The following is a 27,870-nucleotide window of genomic DNA, read 5'->3' as shown; positions in this document are numbered from 1 at the left end:
GAGCACTGCGGGGCTCGTCTTTCACAGAGCGCCGCTGATCCCGTTCATCTCCCCAGCCCCGGGGACGAGGGAGGCGCGCCCGGCGGGGCTGCCCCGGCCCGCGGCTCCGCCGTGTCCCGGCGGGGTCCCGGCCCGGAGCCGGTCCGGCGGGCGGGGCGGCGCCGGGCGGGGCGGAGCGGGCGGGCGGAGCCCCGGGGTGCGGAGCAGCGCAGCCGAAGCCGCAGCCGGAGCCCCCCGGCCGCTCGGAGGCGCCGGGAGGGACCCGCGGGCGCCCCGTGCCCGCCCGGCGCCGCCGGCAACATGAACCAGACGGCCACCGTGTCCCACCACGTCCACTGCCACTCGTCCCGGGCCGTCAAGGTAGGGCGGGCGGCAGCGGGGCTCCCCGGCGGCCCCGCGCTCCCTCTCGCTGCCGCCGGGCCGGGCGGGCGCGGGGAAGTTCTGCGGAGCTCGGGGTGAGGCGAGGGACAGCTCCGGCCGCGGGTCCCGCCGGGCACAGCGCGTCCCGGGCTGCGGCACCTTCCGAGCGAGCCCTGCCCTGCCCTGCCCTGCCCTGCCCTGCCCTGCCCTGCCCTGCCCTGCCATGCCCTGCCCTGCCCTGCCCTGCCCGGCCCTACCATGCCCTGCCCTGCCCTGCCCTGCGCGGGTCCGTGCCCAAAGTTGGCAGTGGGCAGGCGGCGGCTCGGCACGGAGATGCTGCCGGTGCCTCCCGCAATACCGGCGCGGCACAGGCTCCGCTGGAGGGAGGCGGTGTGAAATCGACTTGTGAGACGTGATTTTGGTATTGTGTGGTCGGAAGGATGCGGGATCGGACGAGGCGGTGTGTTTGGTGCTGGTGGCGGTGTCCTGACGTGCGGGAGAGTTGGGTGGGTGCTTTGGCTAGGCACTGGGGGTGATCATGCTGGGGGAAGAGCCGAGGGAATAGCGGGCTGTGTCCTCGACTGCCTTCTTGCCCAACCTCTGACACCATCCCGCCTTTGCATTGATTGAAAACTACTTTCCAGCCGAGTTACTGCACTCTAGAGTGATAAAATGAAATCCCTAACCAGATTGGTATTCAGTGGGAAGTATCTCTGCAGAAATAAGTGGTTGGGTTTTTTTTCCCCTGAAATAAAATAAAAACCCAGTCAGTGACAATATTTGATTAGTAACTCTTAGTCCTGGAAAAAAAAACAAACCAACGTGGAGAAATTTTACACTAGCTATTTTGTTTCATAAAATGATGTGAAAGCCTGAAGAGCTCACTTCAGTGCCTTTCTGTCGGTGCCTCGGGGCAGTGGGTGCCAGGCTGTGCTCGCGTTTGTGTGGGGTGAGGAAACATGTTGGGGCTTCACTCCTTGTGCTGCAAAGTTGAGGGTTCTGGGGTTGGTTTGTCTTCTCAGGAGGAGCAGCTGAACTTCACATCATGTTAAGAAATTCTCAGTTGGGCTTTATCCCGTTAGTGCTGGGAATAAAAATCATGACTTAGAGCTGAGGCAGGAGGGGATTAAAGGCATAAATCTTCGATTAGCGCTGTCATTTTTATATGGGCTGCCTTAGGCTGTGCAGTGTACGATCAGTAATGCACAATGTCTGCAAGCTCAGGGACGGGGAGAGGGGTTACCTGTGGCTCTAATGACCAGTTGTGAAAGGTGTAACTGTGTCCATCAAACTGCGGAGCGGCCCCTTAGTTTATGCCCAAATGGCCAAGGTCATGGGAAGTGATGAATTACAATTGCCGTGGCCTACTTCAAAGAGTCAGCAAATATAATCTTAAATTGCTTAAAACCGTTTCATCCTCTCTAGGTATCTGTGAAAGTACTAGAGAACAGAGAGCAGTGTGGTACTTGCTCTGGGAAATATTCCCTTGTTATGTTGGGAACAGCCAATGCTGATTTTTCAGTGCCAGGAACATTTATTAAATTCATTTGACTGGACTTCTAAGCCAAAACAACAACAACAACCACCAATATCAATATGCCATTAAAAAAAAAAAAAGAAGGAAAAAGAGCTGGAGGAGTCAATAGTCTTCAAAAAGAGAGAACATGAATCAGAGCTTTCTAGACATGAGTCCATTTTACAACCAACACAGTAATCCTGATGCCATTAGAAAACTGTCTCATTTTTCTGCTCTTAATTCTATGTGTCAGGTGTAAAATGTGCTTTATAAATAGTTTTAAGTGCTTCAGTGCTGAGCCAATGGATACTCCATGAGAAAGTATTTACGACTGTAGAGGAGCAGTAACTTCCATATGGTAATGAGGACCTTGTATTGGAAATTACCCTGAAAATACTTCATTAGTGACCAGACAAATATAAATTGCATTTTAAGCATGACTTCTCAGAAACAGTGTTAGCAGTTATGAAGATTCAAGAAGAAAGGTTACAGGAAAACTTCACACCCATTGGAATGAGATCCCTAAAACCCCTTCTTTTATTCCTATTACGTTTCTCCCCGGCAAACAAAGCTGTGACATCTGGACTCCTGTGTATTAATATCAATGTATCAATGTCATGTTACTTCTCAGTGGTGTTTGGATCTCTCTGCTTTGTAACGCAGCATAAACTTCTGGATTCACAGAACAAGAAGTAGAATGATCCACTTGTCTCCTAAACTGAATCCTGCGAACTTCATCCGTGCCAGTTCCCTCTCTGTATCACCCTGGGGCTGCAGGAGGGCTGGTCCCTGGATGGAAGGACATCCCTGGCCCCTTCTCACATCCTTCTTTATTGAGGGATGGGTACAACTTTTTGTGTCCGTGAGCTGAGTGCACTGCATCCAAAGTAAGTTTGGTGACAGAGAAACAAATTGACAGAGGAAAATGAATATCGAGCAAGAAAAAAAAGCCTAAAGATACCAAACCCCTTGGATAAAATGCAAAATCTCCTAGAAAAGCCTTTTACCTCTAAGACTTTTTATAGCTTGTTTTGAGATGACTGCAAACCTCACCACCTTGCTGACACTGCCATGAAAAATGATCTTTCCCTCTGAGGTGTGTAACAAAAACTTTTAGGATCTAGCTGGGAATGCCAAATACCTGCCTCATTTCTGTATCATTACGTGCTTGACTCCAGGATCCCCCCATGGCTATGGAATTGTTTTTATTCTTCACATTTTTGGCTCATCTTGTCGACACAGCAAGCAAATTAGCTCTTCCAGGAGAATCACTGAGTTTTGTGCACTTCCATGTTGGGCTGATGGCCAAATAATTTTTCAACATTCTTTTTCCTCTGACAGAGAAAAATACTGTTAAAGCATTGTTAGCCTTGCTCAGAGGAAATGAAAAAAAACCCAAACAAACAAACAAACAAAAAAAAAAACCCAAAACCCCACAACCCTTGGCTAGCTAGGAAAACAAACCAAATATCTGTGTGAAATTCACCGGGATGGTGGAATTGAAAAGTTCATGTCTTGCTCTTAACACAGTCATGACTACATTTTGCTCTTGAAAAAAAAAAAAAATAGGGAAGGAGTTAAGCTAATCTTTCTGTGGCTTTATACATTTTTTTTCATAATAAAATATTCTTTACCAGATCACAACTCTCTGCTGTTATAAACCTCATATTGATCTGACTGTGAGCTGGATCATGAAAGGAGTTACTAATTGGCATTTCAGAAGCACATAATTACTGTGTAATATAATATGTATGTTTTAACCTTTTACTCTTCTTTCTTTCCTGCCTTCCTTTCACTTTTATTTATTCATTAGCTCTTAGATTGTAAACTATAAAAGGAAAGTGCAGATATGTCCTTAGTAAAAATTCTGCACCAAGTTTCATCAGTGTCCAGGGACTGTATCAGCAATTTTTACATTTCAGGTTTATTGTGGTTGTGTTTTAGCGCCTGCTAATTGATGAGAAGCGGTATACTAATTGTTTTCTTATTTACAAGTAGGTTGAGGAGCAAAGAATTTAAGGGGGTTTGTAGTGTTCCCTTTGGACATCTATGTGTTAGAGCAACTAATTTTTTTAAAATCAAACCTGTGGTTTAGCAGGGAACATCTGCCCACTCCTGCAAACTGCAAACTCACATCCTCCTACAAAGAGAGAGAGAGAGATTCATATGTAGCTGTTGTGGTCATAAAGGCTGCTCCCTCACACTTTTTGGGTTGAAACTTCAGGTATTTGGATCTTTGAATGCCCGCAGGATGTGCAAACACCAGGTCTTGTGCAGATAGGAGAATCACTGCAATCTACCAGCTGCTTAGGAAATAAATCCCTTAAAATGAGAGCAGCATTTCTGAAATCCATTACATCAAAAGCAAGTCACTAACAGATAATCTCAGTGAGTGTTCAATTATGAACTAGCCAGGATACATAGCGAAGGGCACAAGTGACACAGGGCTGTGTTATTGGTAGGAACACATTCTATGGCAGCATAATAATGCAAAAAAACCCCCAAAAAACCCAACCAAATAAGTGGTACATTTAAATGGAATAGGTTTGCATGGTATTTTGTTTAAGGCAATATGGAATTAGAGCAGTGTTGTGCCATGTGCCAACGTGTTTGTCTCGCTGTGTGAGGAGCTGCATCTCTGGGGAAGCACAGTGTGGTGGTGGCAGGAGGCAGCCTGGCCACGGGGACACAGCTCACTGTCACCTTCAGCATGTGGCCAGCTCAAAATGCACGCTTAGAACAAAGGAAATATTTCTATTTTCTAAGGCACTGAGCAAATGTACAATGCTCCTGTGTTTGTTCTGTTCTTGAGACTCTGTCTGGAGGTGTATAGTGACCTGTTAGGGGACTCCAAAAATTATAGATTATAGCACTCATCAAGGAGAGTGGCATGGAGCGTGATAGAAACACCTTAAGTGTTGCCTGAATGCATTTTTGTTGAGTGGAGTTGCTGGTGTGATTTATTTGTATTTTGTAACCAAAACTATGCGCATGATGACACATTCATATGTGTGGGGAAGACAAACTAGAGGTCTCTAGGTGGAAATATGAAGAACAAATCATACCTTCTAAATCTTCCCATTTTCATGTATTATCTTTCTGTATTTTTTAAGTCTCCTTGCCAACATCTGTATTACCAGAGAGTAACTGGGACCTTTCTCTATTAAAAGCAGTAGAAATAATAATAAGAGGCAGGAAAGAGGGGAAAAAACCACCATTTGTAATGCTTATATTTTCCCCTTCCACTCTATGAATAAAGAATTCCTCCATGTCAAAGGCAGCATCAAGATTAGTTGACCAGCACTAGATAAAAACTAAAAGAGAGAGAGAGAGAGAGAGAGGGAAAGGGTTGCTATCAAATCCCCAGCTGATGCCATAAGGAGCAGCACAATGTCTCCCTGGGTCTGATGCTCAGGCCCTGTGTGTGCCCAGCATTCCACAGCCACGATGGAAGTGGTCGGGGTCTCTCCTTGCAGGGGACCTCAGTCCTGTTTCCTGCTGTGACCTTGCTGGTGAGGTATGTTTGCTGGCACTTCCTTGCCTACAAATTGTCAATATGCTTCCAAAACTTTCCACTCTTAATTCCCTGCTCTTTTCATAAAACTTAAAAGCAATTAGCAAAAAGTGCAAGTACTGTCATATGCGTGAATATATACTGAATTCTGTGGTACAAGTTTGATATATATAATATATAGCCAACACCTCCCCTATGTATCCTAAAACATAGACAATTCATGGCTTTCAGTGTAATGCTGACCATAGGAATTTAGAAGGCAGTCACTTTAATAAACACAAAGATACATGAACATGGTGGCAAATTATAATTAATAATGGATTATTACTTTCCTGGACTGTAATCATATAAAATTTTTCCTACTGCCCATCATTACATTAAGGAGTAGGGCATTAAGTTTAATTCTATTTGAAGCTACTTAAGGTATGGGTCTGTGAGTGTTACATAACACTGTCCTGAACGGATACCATGTCATGAGGAATTTATTCCTTTTCATTCTTTAATCCAAAACTTTTTTTCTAACCATGCGTTAAGAAAATTTTGTGCTTATTTTGTTCAGTATTTCATTCTTAAGCTTAGCATAGTAAGACCAGCATGCAATCTAACACCTGAGCATTGCTTTGGAATTGGCTTAGGACCCTTCCTGTTTAAAGATTTTTATCTGAGGTCCTCAAATTGAATTATAAATGTTAAGTTATGCAGCATCCAGGTTTGTGACTGTGCTGTGTTAATCGTTTGACGGGTTTTTGGATCAGTGACTTTGACTTCTCACGTGCTGACAACACCCAGTGTTACTGGCAGCGTGTGCCAGAAGCAAAGCAAAATTAACTTCTGTGATTCTTAAAAATGAGGCGCCCGATGTGGCAGAATGCCTTGGGGGCTTTTTGTTTCAAAGAGAGAGAATGAGACAGGCAGGTTTGTTACACTGTGAATGGAACCAAGAGTGATTCACAGCAATGTATGCTGACCCAAGGGAGCTGAGGGAAGGAACACCTAGAATCAGAGTCATCAGCTTAATTAAAGACTCTCCACAGTCCTGAGCTATGAAACTAATGCAACTGCTGCAGATGAGGGTGTGATTTATTTCATTTTAAATTTAACTGGTGAAATAGTTTGAGTGAATTATGCTTTAAAATGCTGATTTCTCGGTGCTGATGGCAAAGGGAGCTCCAGCGCTCAAGCTGAGTGGTGGGCGTGTGCTGTGGGTCTCGTCCCCACCTCAGGAGTGCCAGAGGGAGGGAGGATGCTGAGGCCTCCAGGGAAGCAGGATACTGTCCAGAGATGTTTAAAGCTTAGTGATACTGATGCTGGCCTTGAGCTGCTGACCTCTTCCCTGAGGATACGTCAGAAAAGCAACCCCAAGTTAGAATTTAAAAAAGGAAGCGAATGGAACTGGAGAGAAGGAGACGGCTGTTCAGTTTGAGCTTGTGTGTGACCTTAACCAAGGGAAAAGGATGGGAAGGCGAGCCCTGGGGAAGTTTTGCAGAAAGTTGAGAAGGAAGCAGAGATGATATCTGAAGGACACCTTGAGGCAGTGGCGGCAGCCTGGCAGGAGGAGGCAGAGACAAGGGATTTGAGGGAGACAATATCCGAGTGCGACTGGCTGCTAACGGCAGCTGGCAAGTCAAGAAAGATCAGAATGGGGTATTGTGTTTTAGCTTCAGCTAAGAAGAAATTACTTGGGATATTGGCTGTTGGATTAGATTACGTTGCCAGATCTGACCTGTCACACAGAAGTTGTTGCAGAAAGTCACAGCCCTAAAGGGAAACCAAGAGACAGAGATAATGTACTTTTTTGGAGAAGTGACAGAGATGAGGTTTGCAAAGTTGCCTCACTGTGAAACCCCCAGAAGCAAGGGAGCAGAGTGTCTGCAGGCTTCATGCTTTGGATAAAACCCATAGATGCAGGTATATATTTGGAAGACATATATATGTGTATATTTGGAAGAGTTGGAAAATATGGGGAAAAAGACAAATATATACACAGGGTTTGTTACAATTAAGTCCACTGTTTTGTGTAGTAACATAGAAAAGTGACCAACAAAAAAGCCAAAACCATGAATTCGTTGGGAAAGTTGTGATAATAATTATGCAAATGTTTCCCCTTTATGAAAAAGGTTTGGGGGGCACACAAGGGTAGTATTTAGGCAATCTTTGTCCAAATTTAGCTACCTGTGCAATAATGGTTTAACACTGTGGGAAGCAAAAACAGTACATGTGTTAAATTATTTTTTTTTTAAATGAAGTTGTTTTAAGCTTATTTTGTAATGTTTTAATTGATGTAGCTCATAAAAAAATTCAGAATCAATAATAAGCCTATTCCTTCTTGTACCTGAGGTACTTCTGCAAATAACAGATGTCAGGTAAATTCATTCAGTGACATTTCTACACGAGGATTTCTAAGAATTTTCATGTTAGCACAATGGTGGTGAAATAAAAATGAAAGCTATTTGTTTCGGAAGAGTGTGCGGTTGTGCAGCAGGTTGCTAAGCACAGAAAAATTGGTACTATTATATTAAAGGGTAACACTTAGGTTTTATGTTCCTGCAGCTTGAGGAAGTTGCAAAATGCTAGTGGTTAATAATATCAAACTTACCTTTAAGTTTGTATCATTAAAAAGATGAGCTTTGTCTTCAAAGGTGGCTGTTCTTTAAGGTGGTAATTGTGTTCCCCCTGCTGGGAGAGCACCGTGCCTGATCCCATCCTAACTGTCCTTTTCACCAGTGGTGCTTTGCCCAGGGGAACTCCCTGGCTGGCAGCGTCTCCTGTGGCTGTTCCTTGGAGAGGAACCTCTGTAGGTACAGAAGGGAGAGGGTTTCACACCCTGTGGACAAGTGAGATGAAAACATTTTTTCACTTTGGACAAAACTGAGAGCTGCGGGAGGTTTTTCACAGGGGAGAAAGCTGAGGCAGATGCCTGTGCCTGGTGGTCACACTGGTGGCTGGAAATGCTCTGTTCATGCTCCTGCAGAAGGTGGATGCGTGTCTCCAGGGCAGGGGATGGTGCTGGAGCTTTTCCCTGAGATGTGCAGCACCGTGCAAGTCAATGCACCAAAGTCCATTAGCTTAAGGGGAGCTGATCTCTTGGTGCCAGTGGTGAGGGCTCAGTGACCCTCTGGGGACCCCATTTCCTCAGCCCCTGCTGCCTGGGTAAATGATCTGACCGAGATCTGCAATAATCTCTCTGTCTCTGAATTTGCTCTTCACTACAGCAGTCAAGAAAAGAAGAATATTTGTTTAAATACTTGTTTATTGGCCTTATTTATGTTTTTAAAATTGTGGTTTCAGCAGTGTAAAGGCAAGAGTCTATCCCTTGGCTTAGTTTTTCCCTGGGTATTATAGATGAATAGCGGGCTTACATTTTGAAATAAACTCTTTTTTTTCTTTTGTAAAATCAATTGCTTAGGCAGGAGAGTTCCTGACTTCCCAATTAAGCAATTTATCTAAAAGAAATCTTTTTTTCCCTTCCCTTCAGAGCATTAAACCCTTACTCAGCTTGAAAGCTGCATCAGTCTGCCAGTGTGGGATTAATGCCACAAACGTTGCTGCTCATATTTGCTGCAGAGATGACCTGCAGACATGACCATCATGTTAAAAAATAGCTTTTTTAATTCCTTGTGCCTGATAACAGAGCCAAAACCTGCCTCTGTTTTCCTGTATTTCTTTTTAGTGGTTACAGGAGGGGAGAAGGCACAAAATGTGGTGCCTGTCCCTGATGTCCCATCCATCCCTGCTGCCTCCTGGGGCTTGGGCAGTTTCTGGAATCACTGTCTGGGTGCAGTGGCTGTGACTTTGCCATGTCCCTGTCGCCTGGGGACACACGGATCCCTCCCCGGGCTGTGTGTGTGCACTCACAGCCTGGCAGCCTAAAACCTGCACTAAGCCTGGTCCCACTGCACACCAGGAAGATGTAGGGCTTACTTTGGCTTTTTGGATAAATCTAGGGAAGGGAGGAGACTTTTTCTTTTCCTTTTAACCTGTTTGCCTGTTGTCAGTGTAAATAAGTTTGAACATGTTTTGAGATTATCAGCACAGCTCCTGAACACTGAAAGGAATCAACCCCTCAAAGCTTTTGAGCTTTCCCATCACTCACGTTTTACCCATACCAGCAAATCCAGTGTGTGTGTGTGGCACTGAGCAGCTCAAGTGTGTTTATTCAATCTCTGTCCTAACCTTGCCCCTCCGAGAGGTTGGAAGGAAATTGCTGTGCTGCTGCATTTTCGCCTTGTGGGACGTATTTGTTTCTGCTGCTTGTTAGGATCCTTTCCATAACTCTCCTGCTAATTCAAGCCCAAAAACCCATTCTAGCAGTGCTGGAATGATTGACTGAGGGCTTTCTTGCTGTAATTTATACACATACCAGTAATTTCTTAGTTGGTGTTTCTTGGTTTTTTCCTTTTTTTTTTTTTTTTTTTTTTTTTTTTTTTTTTTTTTGTGGGACACAACGTCATATTGCTGGAGCTGAAAACTGGAAAGCTGGAGTTTGGGGTAGACTCATGGGTTCTGTTTCCTGTTCATCCAGGCAGATACTCTGCAACTGTTTCTGCTGAGCTTTTCTGTGGAATTAAAGCTGGCTTTTTAGGTTGACTGTTTCTCGTAGGAGGTGGAAGGATGCTTTCCATGGCCTAGCAGGCTGACCCAGCTGCCCGAAGGTCAGGGTGACCTGAGCACTGTGGCAAGGGGAGCTGAGGCCTCTCACTCACTTTTCCTTTGCGCTTTGCGCCTTTCTGTTTTCTCCTGGGTGTGAGTCCTTGTGGGTTGTTTGCCTGGAGGATCACGAGCAAGTGAACCCCTGTGGCAGAAAAAGAGATGGTGCCAGTCACGGGGCAGCCTGGAGCGAGCTGCCTCTGGCCTCGTCCCTGTGTCCCTCTGTTCAGCCATGCCTGTGGCAGCAGTAAATCTTGGGGGAAAGGAGGCAAAAGGAATATGGCAGAAAAAGGGTGAAGAAAAAGAAGAGAGAGAATCCCTCAGAGGGTTAATCCCTCAGAGATTAAAAGAAGAGGGTTAATTCCTCAGAGCCACTCTGGTGGCCTCAGGAGACGTGTCTGTTGATGGCACATCGTACATACCTTGCTCATGTGAGCGTCTCTACGGTTTGGGATGATTTTTGCTTTCTGAGGTGACAGGACTGTGCTCATACTAGAAACCTTTTCTACTAATTTTTCACACAATATTGTCTGGCTGCTGGGAGTGAATACAACCACAAATTTGTCTGTTTAAAGACCCAATATATACTACTCATGGCTCTCTTTCCTAGTGATGATTTTTAAGCGGTGAATTCCCTACATTAAAACCTCAGCTGACATCCACGAGTACGTATTTTTTGTATAGATTTGGTCTGGAGTTTGAAAAAAATCTCAGTTTTGCAATTCAACAGCTGTAATGTGTTTTCTGGGAACATTAATGTTTCTGAAACTTGATTATGCAAATATTTGCAGAGGGCAAACAAATGCTCAGTGAACAAATCCATAAAATAATTAAGCAAAGATTGGTGGTTTTCTGTTTTCATAGTATTTGTGCCTCTCTAAACATTTCCCAAACTCTCTGGACGCCTCTTACCCCTCAGTGATTTAAAAGTCCCTGGTGACATTAATTGCATCCCAAGAGAGGTCACCTTTACTGGTGAAGTTGATGCCATGTGAAGAAATTTTTTGAGATATCTTTACAGATATTTTATAGATTCAAAGAACTTTATCAGCATCATCAGAATTATAAAACTAAGCACTGTTCAAATTCAAGGACTCTTAAAAAATGAAGAAAAAGAATTTGAGATGACCACTGCCCCCTTGGTTATTGGTGGGCAGTTGTGCTTTTCCACATCCAATATTTAAATACAAAGTCACTGAGTTGATGGTTATGCTGTGAAAGCGATTTATTTCATGAATTATAACTAACACTACATACTGTCAAAATTTTTGATTTTTAAGTTGTTTCTTGTCATATTGGCTTGGAATTCTGCAGGGTCACTGTAGCAATCCTGAGACAGGCAAGTTATATTTGGACTGAGCTCCAGACACATGGAAGCGAGAGGCTCGTTCCCTCCCAGGCTTTTTGTTCCCAGCACAGCTCTGTCATTTTCGCACTGGATTGATCAGCATAAAATGAATGCATTTGTAGTCCCAGGCAGTGTTGAGAATGAATGTTGTGCATAAAATTGCTTGCTGAAGTAACTCGCCCGATGCTGCAAGAGAGATGGGCCAATAGAGAATTTGGGTCACTATACCTAAGAAGATTTCTGTAATTAAACTGGTTTGCATTTTTACATGAAGAAGTTGAAAATGCTTTAAAGTTTCAACCTGTCTATCCCCTTTCCTCCTGAAACATACTGTTATAGCTTCAGATCTAAACCATTTAGAACCAAATTTTTATAAAGAAAAAGAATCATTGTTGCAGGATTTTGAAGAACTTATTTCTTATGTTGAGAAAGATATATAAATATATATTTTCTGTGTGTCACCCTCTGAATACTCTAGCCTTGCAAAATAAAGCTGGCATGGGTTAGATGCCATGGACCTAAGAAAGAATGAGTTTGAATGAAAAATAAATAATAACTGATACTCAAGATTTTTATGTTTCATTTTTAAACTGTAATCAAAAGAATAGTGTGTGCTCTCATTTGATGAGTGCTGCACACACTGCAGAAAAAGTGCACTGCAAGATTTTGGAAAAGTGCCCACAACTGATACAGTGGGTTTTGGGAAGATTTTTTTTTTTTTTAATGGTTTGGTATTTATAAAACACCAACAGTTCTCAAGCTCCCTTCTTGCTTAGGTCAATTTTTTTTTGAGGAGGGATGAAACGTGCTCATTACTTTCCAATATTTCTCCTATGTTGTTGCTGCAGAGAAAGCAGACAGTAAGGTATCTGAAAGCCCAAAGATCGGTCTTTAATGTTTTCTGCATTTAGAACATAGGAATGAAACTGCAAACATTACAGCTTAACACAAATTTTCATTTCTATTTAATAACTGCTTTGAATGATGACTTGTGTGATTGATCATGCACACTTACTCAATCAGCATTTTAACTTTTTAAATTAAAATGTTGAATACCTACAGGTATAGGCTATATAGAGTACTATGTGATAATGTAAGAGTTCTCCAGATTAGTACTATGAATGTTTGACAAAGCCTCATAATGTCAAAGTTTAAATTATTGAATAGCTACAATTCTGCTGTAGAAAGTGCAGTGTAGATCATGAGACATAAAAGGAAGCAAGTTTCAGATGAAGTAGCTGAGTAAATATATCATCTAAGTGGTTGATAAATTAGCTAAATTACTGTAAACAAACAATAAAAAAATCTTAGAGGAAATATCTCAGAGAAATTTCTTATTGAAAGCTTAAAAAGATAAATACAAATTGTAAATATGTAAAGGCTGGAGGGCAGTTTTTTGATATAAGCTGTAGGTTCTCTTGGCTGTCTGTCTAATACAGATGATATCCTTGAACAGTAATGACTGTTCCCTCTGACATAGAGTAAAGCATAGCAAATGAGAGTTGATAAAAGATGCACCAAATCTATTTCTGCCATTAAATACTTATAGAACTATTTCTGGGCATTGTAATATGAAAACGTTCAGTAAAAGGAAAATGTTGAGACTGTGTACATCATGAATCAATTATAAGCCATCTTAATGGATAAGAAATTACTCCCAAGATATTTGTTTTATTAGTGAACTCAGTTCTGCAAAGCATCAATTCACTGCAAACCACACAAACAGCTTTTTTTCTCTCTCTCTTTTTTTTTTTTTTTCATTCTCTTCGATAATTATAGTTTCCAAGAAAATATCCAGGCTGGAATTGATCATCCTCTACCCCTAAAGCTGAAAATGCCAAATATATGATTTTATGGCAAAAGTATTTGTGGAAGCATCAAAGTTCTTGTCTGCCAGCCAGTGGCTGGATGCCATCAGCAGCAGAGGTGGCTGGGAGTTTTCAAGCTGGAGCCAAGGTGTTGTAAAAGTGTCCAGGGACACCTTAGAGCAGCCTTGCAAGCCTTAAAGGGCAACACTTCCTCATTCTAGGAGAAAAGTGGGGACAGACTCTTTAGCTGGGCCTGCTGGGGTAAGGAAAGGGATAATTAAAATTTAAAGAGGATAGATCTAAACCAGATATAAAGATATATTTTACAATGGCTGTGGTGAAAGACTGGAACAGGTTGCTCAGAGAGGTGGTAGAAGGCCCATCCTGGAAACATTGGATGTTGGATTGGATGGGGTCCTGAACAACCTGATCTGGTTGAAGATGTCCCTGCCCACTGCAGGGTGGTTGGACTAGTTAACTTTAAAGGTCCCTAACAACTCAAATTATTCCATGATTCTATGAAAAAGAAAATTAAAGGTACCATGAATTGCAGCAGAGTTTTCAATAATGTCCCCTCCCATTTCATGGGAGGCAGCCTGGAAGAGCTGGAAGAAACTGTTTTGTGCATGCATTGCCCTGTGGAAACTTTTTCTCTTTGTATTGTATTTTTCATCCTACTGCCTATGCACAGCTCTCATGTAGAGGAAAAGGTAGTGGTAATGAGTTGAGCTGATGAATCTTTCAGAGGAAAAAGGGAGAAAAAAGATAAAATATTGCAGCTGTTTTCAGTAAGGGGGCTTACTTGAAAATACTTAATTTCTGATTCTCAGTGTTTTCATGAAATGACACTTTAAAAAAAGATGATAAAAAGTTTCTAAGATAATGAAGATGCTAAAATGGCACTGATAACCCTTCTGAATTTCAGTATTATTTTATGTGACTACTTTATTCATTATGATTTATGGAGAATATTCCTGGCTATAAAAGCTAGATAATAGATGGGTTTTATCGTTTTAATAACAGATCTAATCCTACAGTCATTATTTAATCAAAATTCCTTCTTTTCAGACATTTTCTTGCATGTGTTTTTCTGAGTCAGGTCTGTGATTCTTAGGAGTTTCCATAGGTGACAATTTACATTTTCAAAAAACACATCAAGAAATGGTCATGATCGTGCCTCATGCCAACATCATGAACAATTAAGCACTATTAATTCCCTTCTATGATGGACGCTGAGACAAAGAAAAATATCTTGCACAGGGCTGTTGAGGGGTTGGTGTTAGAAGAGATGAGACCTTGACGGTTCCTATCTCTTTTCAATACCCAGCTGAAATACAATATTCAAGAGGAAAAGTATGAGTATTGTTCCTTTTTAAGACAAAGTGGAAGAAGTTCTGTTGATTTTTAAGAGGACAGATTCATTGGATAGGTGACTCTTGATTTCTCTGTAGGTCATCTGCAGGCTCTTGGACAAGGTGCAGAAAAAAGGTGCTGTTCTGTTTGGGGTTTTGGGATTATTTTTTTTTTCTCCAGCCAGGAGGTATTTGTATTCACCTTTCCTAAAGAGATAGAAAGATCTAAAATTTGGAGGAAATGTATTCTGTAAATAAGGAGTATTCCTATGAAGAATATTTCCTTATCTTTGCATTGTCAAAGTAATGAACTGATGTAGTTTTGATCTTCACTGCTGTGTGAAGAACAGAGGAGGGACACAAAAAACTAATGAAAATTTTCCCTGTCCAACTACATTTGATAGATTTGCTTGTCATTCAGTGAGAAATGCCACAGAGCTGGGAAATCTCTCTGGCTCTGCTGAAGGAGTTTGAATTACGTTTCTTAATAATGTAGCTTTATACTCAGTGGTGAGTTACAAAGCTTTTTGCCCTTCTTTCCTGAGGGCCAGATATGATCCAAGTTCTCTGATGAGACGAAAGCTGGTGGTGTTGAGTGAAATCAACATGCATCAAATGATCTTACGAGGAAACTTCGTTGTACAACTTTTTGAGGCAGACTCCAGGGCTTCTTGGACACATCATTTCTTCGTAGAGCACTGAACGTGCTGGAGGAATATACAGCATGTATAATGCATGCTGTAGCACCGTGCTGATGAAATGTGGATGGAATCAAATAGTAAAACCAGAGTAATTGTTGAAATCTGCTGCAGATCCTGGGTGTAATTGATAAATAACCACCAATAACCAGAGCAATAACAGTTCCTGTGCTGTGCACATGCTCAGAAGCAGTTTATGTTTTCAAGGGAAGTTAAAGCATGTCTGGGTTTTTCTTGGGTTTCAGAAGCAGGGCCGCAGTGCAGGTGCTCTTTCCCTGTGCAGCAGCCTCACAGGGCCATGCTGGGAATGGGAACACCCTGCACAGACACATCTGTGTAGCCTGGTGGACTCAGTTAATCAGATCTGGGTGGGGACATACAGAGTGTTCCACTGTCCCACCTGATGACTCTCTCAGCTGCTGGAGTGAGATCACACCTGACCATGGGTTTGTACCCTCTGTTACTTGATTTCAAAACTGTTTTGAAATCATCTGATTGTGCTGGTAATGACTACAAGGACAGCAAACTTAGAGAACCTCTCTGCCTCTGCTGGAAAGTGCCTTGAATGTTCAAGCACATTTAGTACACACAAAGTGCCAGGTGACTTTGTGATTTAGTGTGATGATAGGAACTCCCACTGATCTTCTCCTTAATCCCATTTCAGTAGGTGGCTCTTGGACAGGTAAGATTAGTAGCCTGCCAATGATTATGTGAATTTAATGCCAGCTTCTAAATTTCATTTAATTGCTGTGAGATTCACTTTAGGTTTCTGGTCCAATAACATTTTAGTCATTACTGACCTAACAAACATACAATACTGCAGCAGTCATTTGGATGAAGGTTTTGTTGGTTAAAAGAAGATCAGGCACTCTTTCTATAATTAAGTGTGGCTGTGAAAAGGGAGGACCAGGACAAGGCAGCACAGCAAGGGGAGACAGAGGATCTTGGTTTGCAGATGTGCTGGTGGGACAGCGAGGTGTGTCAGCCAGAGCGACAGGCAGACAGGGAGGTGTCTAAGGAGAAGGGGTAATTGCCATGAGCCATCAGGGCCTTCAGCCCCTTAAAGAGCAGCTGATGAGATTTACCTGCCTCTGCCTGAGGTCTCCTTGGGAGATCTCCTAGGGCTGGAAGGAACCTGAGACAGGTCTTTTGAGAGCTGTGTAAAGGTCACTTATCACTTGCACCTGCAGCTGAAATGATAAAAGCGGTGTTTGGACGAGCAGGGAGTGACAAAGCTGGATCCCTCCATGCACTCCTGGCTTCTGGGGACAATTCTTACACATCTGGAAAAGGACACCCTGAAGTCTGGCATAGCCATGGGGCAGAGATGGAGGTGTAGCCACAAGTTCTGGGAAGAACTGGACACCTTTGAGCAAACTGGTGTCCCTGACCACTGCAGGGGGCTTGGAACGTGACATCTACAGGGGCCCTTCCAACCCAAACCATTCTGGGATTCCATGGCTCAAATGTCATGTCCTGTTGCTAAACTAGAAATCTGTAGAAGCTTTTTCAAAACAAATGCTTATATTAAATCCCCTCATATCCGTGAGAATTAGAAGTTGCTAGTTTCAATGAGTAGTTTTGCTTCAAGGAAGTTCCTTAGGGAATAGAATGAAGGAGATTTTTCTCATTTTTGTATCAATGCTTCAGTTAAATATTTATGAATAGAAGCTTCTCTGTTGTACTTTGAAGCCAGTCTCTTTCTCAGATATGTATTAGGGTCCAAATCTGTAACTATAACATCCTGAATCCGTTAATTAATTAGGTTTGCCAGTTCATGAGTAAACTAAAGTTGCTTCATCAGATGCTTTTTTGAGACAGAAAAGAGGTTTCCTTGATGTTTTGAGTTATTTTCATTTTCTGCAATGCAAATTTCAGACATAGCCTTTCAGAAGGCTAAATGAGCTTGAAAAATAGAGGTCATATCAAAGTGATGTAGAGCTGAGTCTTGCTTGTGTTGGCTTTATGTTGTTTCTAAGTAAAAAATATTCAGAAATGAAAACTTCAGCTCAAGAGTTCATATGGTAGCAATTGCTGTAAGACTTCTCCCTTATGTGGCAAGAGACCCTTCCCTCCTTCCCCTTTTTCTTTCTTTCTCCTTCTTTTCAACATTTTTTTTTACCCAGATATTACACTATAAGATTCCCCATAAACTAACGATATTAAATATACAATATTTTTATATTTAAAATATATAATAAATATACAATATTTTAAATATACAATATTTTAATATATAAAACACTTAATTGATATGCCTCTCCACATTTTCTAGCAGGAGCTGTAGCATTTTATGGCAAGACCATCTTCTCTGTGGCTGGAAAGCTTTTCAGAAGCAGGGTTGTTGCCTGTGGTATGAAACGGCATAGCTAATCCCACGAAACAGTCAGGGAGTCAGCGTGTGGTCTGGCTGCCTTCTCCTAACAGGGCATGAGCCAAAAAACCATAAAAAATTAAAACAAAAATTCAAGTTTTTACACTGTATGTGTGCAAGTACTATTCCACTGGGTTCTACCATGTATGTTCCAAGGAACATTTGAATGAAAAAATTGCTGTTTTGGCTCATCTGTGGGCCTTGAAGGTCCAAAAAATAAGCAGGGTTTCTCAACTTGTCTAGATTCAAAGATACTTAAATGGAGTATGTAAAAGTTTTAGATAGATTTCAATGAAAAATATTTTAGAGCACTTGTATATTTTGCACTTAATCTTACTTTTAGAAATGGAAGTTTAATGCTTTTTTTTTTTTTTTCCCTAAAGTAGAACTTAAAGTAGAAGTACTCATGCTTTGCACAACCATATCCTTCTGCCAGCTTTTTGAGTTAAACTTAGATCAAATTTCCCACGCTGATAATGAGATAAATATTCAGATTGTGGAGTAAAGTTGATGATCACTAATGACTGATTATGGTAACCAAGTGGAGACTTTAAAAATCCTACTATTTCAGAACCGTTCCAGATCACATTTAAGAATGATTTAACCAATTCTTGGTAAAAACCCCCCAACTAACAAATGAAGAAGATTTTGACAAAGAGTATACAGCCTTGTAAAGGGAAATTAAATGCAACAAAATTTGACTTGACTCTAAAAGAGTTTATGTGATTCAGCTGAAAGATTTGATACTGTCTCCTAGTCTGTAAGGCGATACAAGCTCAGGATAGACTGAAAAGCGTTTATCTCGTCACTTATCCCACATATGCTTCTCAGTGCTAAATTGCAAAAATATAAAGTTTACAGACCACTCATACCTTAAATTCTTATTCAAATAGGTAAGAATCTATGCTCCAAAGAAACTGGTTTTCTCCAATGTGATTTTCTCTTCATACTTATGTTTACATTATATTTTATCCTTCTTTCAGGTCAACAGATAAGCAAAATTTTTTGGGGTCACGTTATTCAGCATTTTATTTTTTAAAAATTAAGCTTTTTGTTCTAAAAGAGATATCAAAGTAAAATGAGTAAAATATGAGTAAAACTTCACAGCTTGCCCCTCCCCCCCGATTAAATCGATGGGGCATGTTAAGACATTTTAAGAGTAAACAAATAAATATTAATTCTCTTTCCATCCCCTCATTTGTTACAGTTTGTAGGATTAAACAGGTGAGCAGCAGAAGGCTTGTGGGCCTTTCCAAAAGAGAAGCAGAGGGGTTGCAGGCAGAAACCCTTTTGGAGATTGGAAAATGTCAAGTACCTTTTAAAAAACACTCAACCTAATTAAAATTTATTTGACCAAAACGGGTGATAAAACACCTAGTGTACAGCTTGTTAGGGCGCTAGTTTTGACATTAAAGATATAAAACAAATTTAAAATACCATAAAAATTGTAGTGCTTTGTAAACTCTTAATAGAATGACATTTTTCTTCCTCTTCTTGGGACTGTCAGAGTCTTGACTTCTAAAGCCCCTGTTTACTGCCTCAGAGTCTTTGCAAACACAGCCACCTCATGGGGTCCCTTCTGAGGATATCTCTTGGATATGAAAATGATGTTTTCTTTAGAATCAATCCCATGGCAGCCCTGAAGGTATTTTTGGTGAGTTTTCACCAGAAACAGGAAACTTAAAAAGCAAGAAACAACGCTTAGAATTCATCTTCTTAAAGTGACATAATTTCCAGCTTCCAGTGAGGAATAAGCCTCAGGATTGGATGAAATTGGTTTAGTGTTTTCCCTTCAGCTGGCTACTCAAGGTTTATGTCAGGAGGAGTTGCTGGTGGTCCAGCTGTATCAACTTCAGCCAACTCATCACATCACACTGCAGCCCACCCAGTGCAGCCATGTTGCTGCCTCTGTTGGATGCCAATTACAGAGTCTTGGTCTAATTCTTGGTGTGCAGTGCATTAATTAGTTAATTGAGAGATGAATGAAGTGTAAGAAAATTTTAAAAAATGAGCAACCTGTGCACAGATCTGGAGTTTGCTCTTCTGTCAAAAGACAATTCACATTTCCAGTTCTGAAAAAAGGGGGAACCTCCTCCACTGCCAGGTAATGTATCAGGTGGAGTGAAATGCAGATGGTTGAAATATTCTAAAGTATTTCAGAAGTAGCAAAAATTTCCAAGGGCAACAGAATTTGTGTAGAAGCTGCTGTGGCTGTAATGGACATGTTTTGGGCCGTCGTGTGTCACTGCTGAGTAGCTATCCAGGAAAGTAGAACTGAAGCCAAATTTCTTAAGATGATTAAAATAACATATGCATAATATTTAATAAGCTACTAATTAGAGAGGTGGCTGTGTTTAAAGCATCCACAGATACTGCAAAGCTGTGCTCTGGAATATCTGCTTATGCCTGAGGTGGCAGAGATGGGCTGAGCCAGAGGCAGACAGAAATTGTGGGCACAACAATCCCTCCAGTGTTTGCATGTATACAAATAATGCATGAGCTTTCTGTGAGGAATTTGTGGGGAAATTAGCATCCAGGTCACCAGACTCCATGTTTTTGTCCCAGATCTGCTGGCGGAGGAGAGGTGGCTGTCACCAGTTCCACCCCCATGCTGCTCTGTGGATGGTTGTCATTAGTGATTACAACTTTCATGTCTTTAATTACTGAGATGCTTTAATTCAGTCTGATACAAAATGAACTTTAGGCTCTGTGGATTCTCATTTGTTCCTTTTTAAAAACAGGGTTTCGTAACAGAGCCTGAAATTTAGTTCACTCTGAACTTTCTAGAAGTTGACTGTCAGTGAGTTTGGGACCAGTTTTGACCAAGACAGTTTATGGCTTTCTGGCAAAACACATGAAAATTTGAGGATTTGGAGGCATTCCCTCATAATCATTATTTAATGTCCAAAAGGAACCTCAATGTATTAAATTTTCAGGTTACTGGCATTTTTTTTTGTGTTTTTTTTTTTGAGTCCAAGCCAGTAAGTGCTTTTGTCCACAAGGGCCCTCTAAAACAGACATTATCTACATCCTAAACAGAGGAAAAAAAAATAAAGGCATACTGAGAGGAAAGTGATTTATGAAGCTTGTAGGTAAGCACTAATTTATTTGCAGATTTGTAATACATCTAAACAAAAAGATTTTCCTAAATGCATTTCCATGGCATTACCATGTAGGCCAAGTAATGCAAAACAAAAATCTGATTATCTTCCTTTTGTCTTGTGGCATTCAGGATTTGATCCAACACAAAAATGGGAGCCAGATAAAGAGCACCACTGAGCTCAGTAAGTAATGTAACTCATCCTCTTGGTTAAAAATGTTTATCTGCAGTCAAAGCTGCAACTGCCTGTAAAGGGCTTAGAGAAATGCCCTTGGTGAAAGCCTTAAAGCATGTGCTTAATTTTAAAATATGGATTTGCTTTGAAATGCAAAGAACATATCATAGCATAAAACCAATTTCAGAACAATATAATTAGAAGTGCCCCGATAGTCTTTTTTTTTCGGCTGTGATCAACCATGATATTGTAGTCAGATCCCTATTGCTCTTGCCAGCAAAACGGAGAAACAGTAATGCATGGAATTACTGAAAAATGTCAAGAAATGGATGTACAAATTACTGAGGGTGTTTTTAGTGCTTTCCTTTGGGGGTATTGCTTCAGGAGGGAAATCTGGGCTTCTGCAGGTACTTGAGTGAGGAATCAAAATTATGCTTGGAGTGAGGGACTACCTACAGCTACAGAGGGGGTTTATTAGGGAAAAAGGGTTTTCTTAGAACTTTTGCCATCCTCTGAGAGCTTGTAGGGAAACACATTCTGTTGCCACCCAGAGACTTGAGGACCATTTCCTGCAGCGCGGGCTTTGTCCCTGCTGAGCCCCGTGTTCTCCTCAAACAGGTCTGTCTCTCTGGGCTCTCAGTTTGCCCCAGTGGAGCCATTTCCTCACCTTCTGAGTGCTACCAAAGCTGAAGCCCAAAGACAAGTTAAAACAGACAATAAAACGTGTGGGCAATCCTTAAATAACTGTGTGCCACCAGAGACTTGTTTCAGGATTACTAACTAGGATTACCAACCTACGAGATTTTTACTCCCTGCATTTGTACGTACCTTCTTTAGGAATTAGCACAATGTCTTCTGAAACCTAAATGTATGAAAACTGGCTGGCACTGCAGCTTTTGTTCCTGTCAGCAGCAGCAAAAGCAGGAGAGCATGAAAAATGTGATCTCTGGGCATTTTGAGGTGAGACAAAGTGGGAGAAGAGGTTGCCAAACCTCAGGTGTAGATAAACTATTTCTACAGCGGTCAGCTGACAGGCTGGCACTACAATATATTATAAATCATCCTGCCTACAAGTTAGCTACTGGTTTCAGCTGCTTCTGGTGAAAGCAAAAAGTGCAGGCTCCCTTACCATGGGCAAATAAGCTTTCATCCTGCAATGGGTGAACAATACCATACAATTTAGTCTCCTATTTTTAATGTTACTTTGCTCTGATATTATGCCAGAATCTACTGGAAAAGGAAAAAGAAATCTCTACATTCTAACATTTAGTCAAATAGGATTTTTGAATATGTAAATTGTAAACCCAGGTGGATTTGGAAGCTCATGAGCTCAGTAAAAGGTTGTTTTCAAGAAATAGACATTAACCACTAATCTTATCAGCAGGTTACACTTGGCACATCTATCAGTGAAATTTAGGAAGGCTGAATAGGAGAATGTGTCTTGGGTTGACAGGAGCAGCACTGCACTGAGAAAAGAAAAGGTGCAGTTTATAAACAACTGCTGCTTACAAGGCAGAGAGGAAGAAAACTTCAGTATGTTCAATTAAAATCAGATGAAACCTTTTGAGGAAAGCTGTCAGGTGTCCCCAGCAGGCTGGCTAGTCTCCCTGTGTCGCAAGGTCTTTTCCATGCAGACATTTCTGTTCCTTGCTGGGACAAATCAGCAGTGTTGGTGCTGGGAGGATGATTTGCTGCCTTTTTGATCTGTGCCAACTATTTTTATATCCTGGGAAGGGATGAGTAAAACCACCCAACCTAAATTTTCTACAGTCTTAACTATTTTATCTGTCTCCACTTTTTCAAAACCATATATTCACATTATTCTACAGTGTCATGAATGTGATGCTTGGAGGGTCATCCAGTCCCCTCTCCTGTGGCCAGCAGGTTTTAAAATGGGTTTAATTACTTTTGTGCAAGGTCTGGTGAGTTGGGTCAGGCTGCACACAGGAGGAGTGTAAATGCTGAGTTTGGTGTGCACCAACAGACCCTGGCCCTGTTCCTCTGACCTTACACCAGTCAGCTGAATTTAAAAATCTGTTTTAGCCCACAGGATTCGCCCCCCAACATCCACCCTCGCCTCTTGTGTGGGGTAGGAGTGGATGTGCTGGTGAGGCACCACAGCAAAGGAGTTTGCTACAAGAGCAGGCTGTTAACCCAGAGAGAAAAATAGTATCTGTGCTGTATGTCCCTAAAGTGAAGCTGTTGAACATCCCTGCACCAAGATGTTTAATTTTATCTCAGTTGTACAGTAGTCTGTGCCCTCCAAGACACGTTAATACACCATGAAAGCTTTAATTTTGATGCCACCAGCCAGACATCTCTCCTAAAGGCTGGGCTCCTGGGCTGTGCTAGAAAGAAAGAGAGGAAGAAAGAAAAGAGGTTTAAAACACTTTTTTTAGGACTGCTATCCTGTGAAACTTTAAGGGATTATAAACCATATCAGTAGCTACTGAAATCTTTAGTCATGGGTATTTTTTACAGAAAATGTCAGAAAAACATCACAGAATGTGTTAACTGTAACTTGCTTTTACCGCCTGATCCTGAGTGTGCATGCAAGTGTTAAAAAATGAGTGTTTTAAAAGAAAACTTGGCAGCATAATATCCAGCATTTTCAGGAGAAAATGTGTATTTCTTTTGATGTGGTTCATGTGTTAGGAGGGAGGGATAATCAGAAAGTACTGTCGCCACTCAAATCATATCGTATCATACATAATTCTATTATAAATAATTCTCTGCAGATATGACTAATTTAACACGTGTTGGCATTACCTGTCGGTGCTGTGGGATATGCTTGCAGCTGTCATTTCAGGTCTTTAATGTTTATTATGTTACTTCCTCTTTTGGTACTATTAAATCTTGCCTCAAATCAAAGAATCAATAATTCTCCGTTCTTTTTTTATTCCCATATACTATTCGTGTTAGACACAGTTTATTAAAAACGCACATAATGTTGCATGTTAAATGGTAAAGCATGTGTACTTTTGCTAGAAACCATGACAGTAATTGTGTCCAGCAGTTTAGATCCCTTACCTTGCAGGGGTGTGATCACAGTAGGGATATAAAAGTCTACTATCTTTGTGTCAGAAGAGCATTCGAAACTCATTTGGGCAAAACACTTAGCGGAGAGCACAACCCATTGTACAGGTGAGCACTCCATAAAAGCACTCTCTATATGTAAGCTGAGACACTAAAGAAACACTCAGAAAAGCCTGAATTATTTATTTCCGCATGTTACCCGTTAAAAGCACTTTAAGATCACTCCAAAACACTCCTGTCAGCAGACAGTAATCTCAGGAACAGGAGGAGATGAAAGACACACTGCTTGGGAGAGGCTTTGCAGAGTGGAAGTGCAGATAACTACTGCTTAAATGGGCCAGCACTGGCTGTCTCCACTTCTCTAGACACTGGGATAGGACTGAGACATTTATTTCAATTTTGCAAACGATTTTGCCTTCAAATCCCCAGGCCATGATCACCACTTGACACTGTCCTGCTTTGATCCATCCAGAAAACCTGTCTGCACTCAGAACGGGGCTCAGTTACCCCAAACTTTGCCTCCTGGCTGGACAGGCTAAGGGAGAGTTGTGTTCTTGCCCCAAAATAGCTGTGAAAAAAATGTGAAAAAAGCATCTGAAATTATTGCATGCAGGATAGTTTATAGACTATAAAAGATATATTGTGGAGAAAATTCTGTCCTCCTCGGAGAGTCAGTTGAGTGTAAATGTTTATTGCTAAAAAAGTGTAAAATTCTCTAATTCTAGTTTCCAAGGATGCATTAACTCTCTGGGTTTTTTTAAACTGGCTTTTTAATAGCACAGAGAGAATGTTGTCAAAACACTGATTTGTCTGGAGCTCCAAAAAACACAGATGTGATTTACACTGTATTGAAAATCAGTGGGATACATTTAAAGTACTGTTGTGCTTTTTAAAGTCCCATCAAGGATGAGGGCTTCCAGGGGTGCCCAAATACAAGTTCAGCTGCTTTGGACTATATAACGTCATTTTGAGGTGAGTATCTTGTTTGCTCTGTGGGGAAGGAAATGCACAGATCTGTCTTTGGCAATCTGCACTGCAGGTCTGGAGGCACTGTCTGAGCCTGCTGGTCACACTTACATCTGTCTGGTGTTCAAAAGGAGGCTGTGGCTGTTCTGCCTTTTCTGTCAGATCATGGTTTTATGGCAGGTGATACGGCCAAGGCCACAGGACAGAATCCTGCAAAACTTGGATGGTTTTGTGTGGCCATAGAAAAACCGTTTCAGAAAATCACTGAAAGCTGATAACCTAATTTGACCAGCTTTTCACCGAACGTCCCATTAAAATCTGTGGCATTTGGTGCTGCTGAAAATCAGATATAGTATTTGTAACAAGACTTTGTAATTGGAAAATACTTATTTGTCCAAATGGTAAAAGTTTCTCTTCGGTGCGTTGCTTTGCTCATGAAATGTGAGGAAAAGCCTTGAAACTGTGTGAATATTTTATTTAAACAATTTTGTAAAAAACCCCACATTTAGTATCCTCTTGTGATTCATTTTGGTGATTCATGTATTTGAAAAACCTCCTGAATTCAAATAAAACATTTACAAAATATTGGAAAGAAACGCTTGCCTATTAAATGGGTGTGATTCAGTCCATAGATAATACCTGAAAGCTCTTGAGTTTTTCAGCTTTCTTATGCAGAAACATAAAGCCTCAGCACAAAACAAGAGTAAAATGTGGATTTCCTGGAAATGTTGTTGAGCTAAAGAGAGGAACTCACCTCCTGCCACCAAAGAGCTCTGTGAAAGTCTCTGCTATCACTAAATCAACAGTGCACTGTAAGTTTTTAGACATCACCTTGCAGAGATTTTTTCCCCAGGTTCTCCAGTGACTTCTGCTCATAGGTTAAAGAGCTGTTCTGTAATTGAAATATCCAGAAGACAAACTTGACATATTTCTTGCACTTTCCTGAAAAGAATCTGTATTTCCCTTCTTATTTAAAAAAAAACAACAAAAACAAACAAAAAACAGACAAAAAACACAACCCCCCCAAGAAACAAACAAAAAACAAAACAAACAAACAAAAAACCCCCAAAAAATCCTACACACACAAAAAAAACCCCCAAAACCCATGCAGCTGAAATTACTGCATGCAGGATGGTTTATAGACTATAGAGATATATTATGGAGAAAATTCTGTCCTCCTTTAGGTGAACAAATTTTCATACAAAAGGAAAGCTGCACGAGTAGGTAATGAAGTCAAATAAAATACAATTTGATCTAGTTAGAACTTTGTTTTCCAGATGGATCAGACATCTTGTGTGCAAAATTTAACATTAAACTCTGTACAAAATTTTAAATATTCATTATTATTTTAAAATTGTGGCAATTATTTTAAAATTGTGGCAACTGTGCATTTTTCTAACAAGTTAATGCACTACCATTGTCCTGATATGCTCATGCAAAATAATTAAGAGCTGGATAAACAAAACCTTCTTAGGTTCTGGGATTACTCCCTGGTTGCGTATAGGTTTTTTACATCAAATTTAATCTCACCTAGATTGGTATCAAAAATCATGAAGATTTTTGCGTATCACTATGATCTTCCCTGCCTATGGGTGAAGGGATTAACAGTCAGCAAGCAGTAGAAAAAAGAGCTAAAGAAATTACTAAAAAGTCCTAAAGTACTTCTACTCTTCTTGGTGTAAGTTGAGGTCTGTGAACTCAGTGAAGATTTCCGTGGTTTAGCCAGATGAGAATTAGACTCACTGAATTTCATGTCTTGCCTTGGATTCCCTCTGTTTCACTAGTTTTTAAATATGGAAAATCTGTGTGGTTTATGGCTACCTGGTCCTTGGGCAGCACATCAGAGCAGGTGAATGTTTCCTGGACAAACACCTTCAAATTTCAGGCTGCACGGCTCCTGTTCTCCCTACCACTGAGTGTGAACACTGTGTTAATGCTTGGGAAAAAAAGAACAGAAATCACGTGGGAATTCGTTTTTCATTAGAAATTCCAACATTTTCTACAAAAAGAAAAGCAGCTCCACCCTGGCTGACAGCTTCAGGGGAGGCACCAACAATGGAATTAATACGCTCAATTTTTTTTTTTTGAGAGGAGCAACAGGCTCTGCTTGAGTCTCAGCAGGTCAAAAACTGCCTTAGTTAGCTTTTGTGCAGGTAGTGTTGGCCCTTTCATGAAAGTCTGTAAATCTTTAATTTACAAACAATTTAATTTAACAGGCAGCTGTGCTCCTTTGCTTTTGCTGCCCAGTTCTTTTTCATGTGTTTGGGCGTTCCTCTTGATTCTGTGAGGTGATTTACATGTGTCAGTTTAGGAAATAATGCTTTGAAGGATAAGAGTTTCCTCTGCTAGCTGGAGCATTTCTTTCTACCTGTGCAGGACAACATTTTCTGTATTATAAAAGTGTCTGTAGTTCAATGCTCTGGATAAAGAAGGAGCAGGGAAGAGCATTTGACAGTCTTAGCACCTGCTCACCCACCTTTGAACACACATCAAAGAAGAGGTTCAAGGGGGAAAGGATGGTACTTTATTTTTGTGGAGTAAGTTTTTAAAGACTATTTAGTCATCTGGTAACTGTGGCAACAAGGAATGTGTTTGCTTTCATGTAGGTTGGGAAAAAAGGAAATAGTTTCTTCTAATGAAAGTGTGGGGATTTTTCTTTTTTCTTCTTTTCTGTTGACAAAATTAAGGAAATTTTGAAAACAGAGCTGCTAAAATTGTTTTCATTCATTATACCACATTGTAACTAGCACCTTAATGCAATGTTTTCTTACCAAATAATAGTTCTGGAATTTCATTGAAAAACTTGGTGTAAAAATAAGTTGAGTTGTTTTTTTTTTTAGTATTGTGTAATTGAAATCTGGAGAGGGACTTTTTACAAGGGCATGGAGTGATAGGACAAGGAGGAATGACTTAAAACTGAAAGGAAATAGGTTTAGATTGGATACAAGGAACCAATTCTTCACTCTGATGGAGGTG

General features: G+C 41.0%; 1 protein-coding gene across 1 annotated transcript in view; it reads left to right on the top strand.

The window, feature by feature from the left end:
* Positions 1-278: 278 nt before the first annotated feature.
* The window catches only part of DPP10 (dipeptidyl peptidase like 10), a 434,600-nt gene continuing 407,008 nt past the window's right edge, over positions 279-27,870 (top strand). The window contains exon 1 of the mRNA XM_066190335.1: positions 279-360. Within this exon, the coding sequence (XP_066046432.1) occupies positions 301-360 (60 nt within the window). The 5' untranslated portion in view covers positions 279-300. The remainder of the gene's footprint in view (positions 361-27,870) is intronic.

Source organism: Chamaea fasciata, unplaced genomic scaffold (assembly GCF_029207755.1).
Source record: "Chamaea fasciata isolate MVZ Bird 193981 ecotype frontalis unplaced genomic scaffold, bChaFas1.0.hap1 SCAF_8, whole genome shotgun sequence".
Classification (NCBI taxonomy): domain Eukaryota; kingdom Metazoa; phylum Chordata; class Aves; order Passeriformes; family Sylviidae; genus Chamaea; species Chamaea fasciata.
The sequence above is the reverse complement of the archived record's forward strand: the minus strand, read 5'-3'. Positions and strand labels throughout refer to the sequence as shown.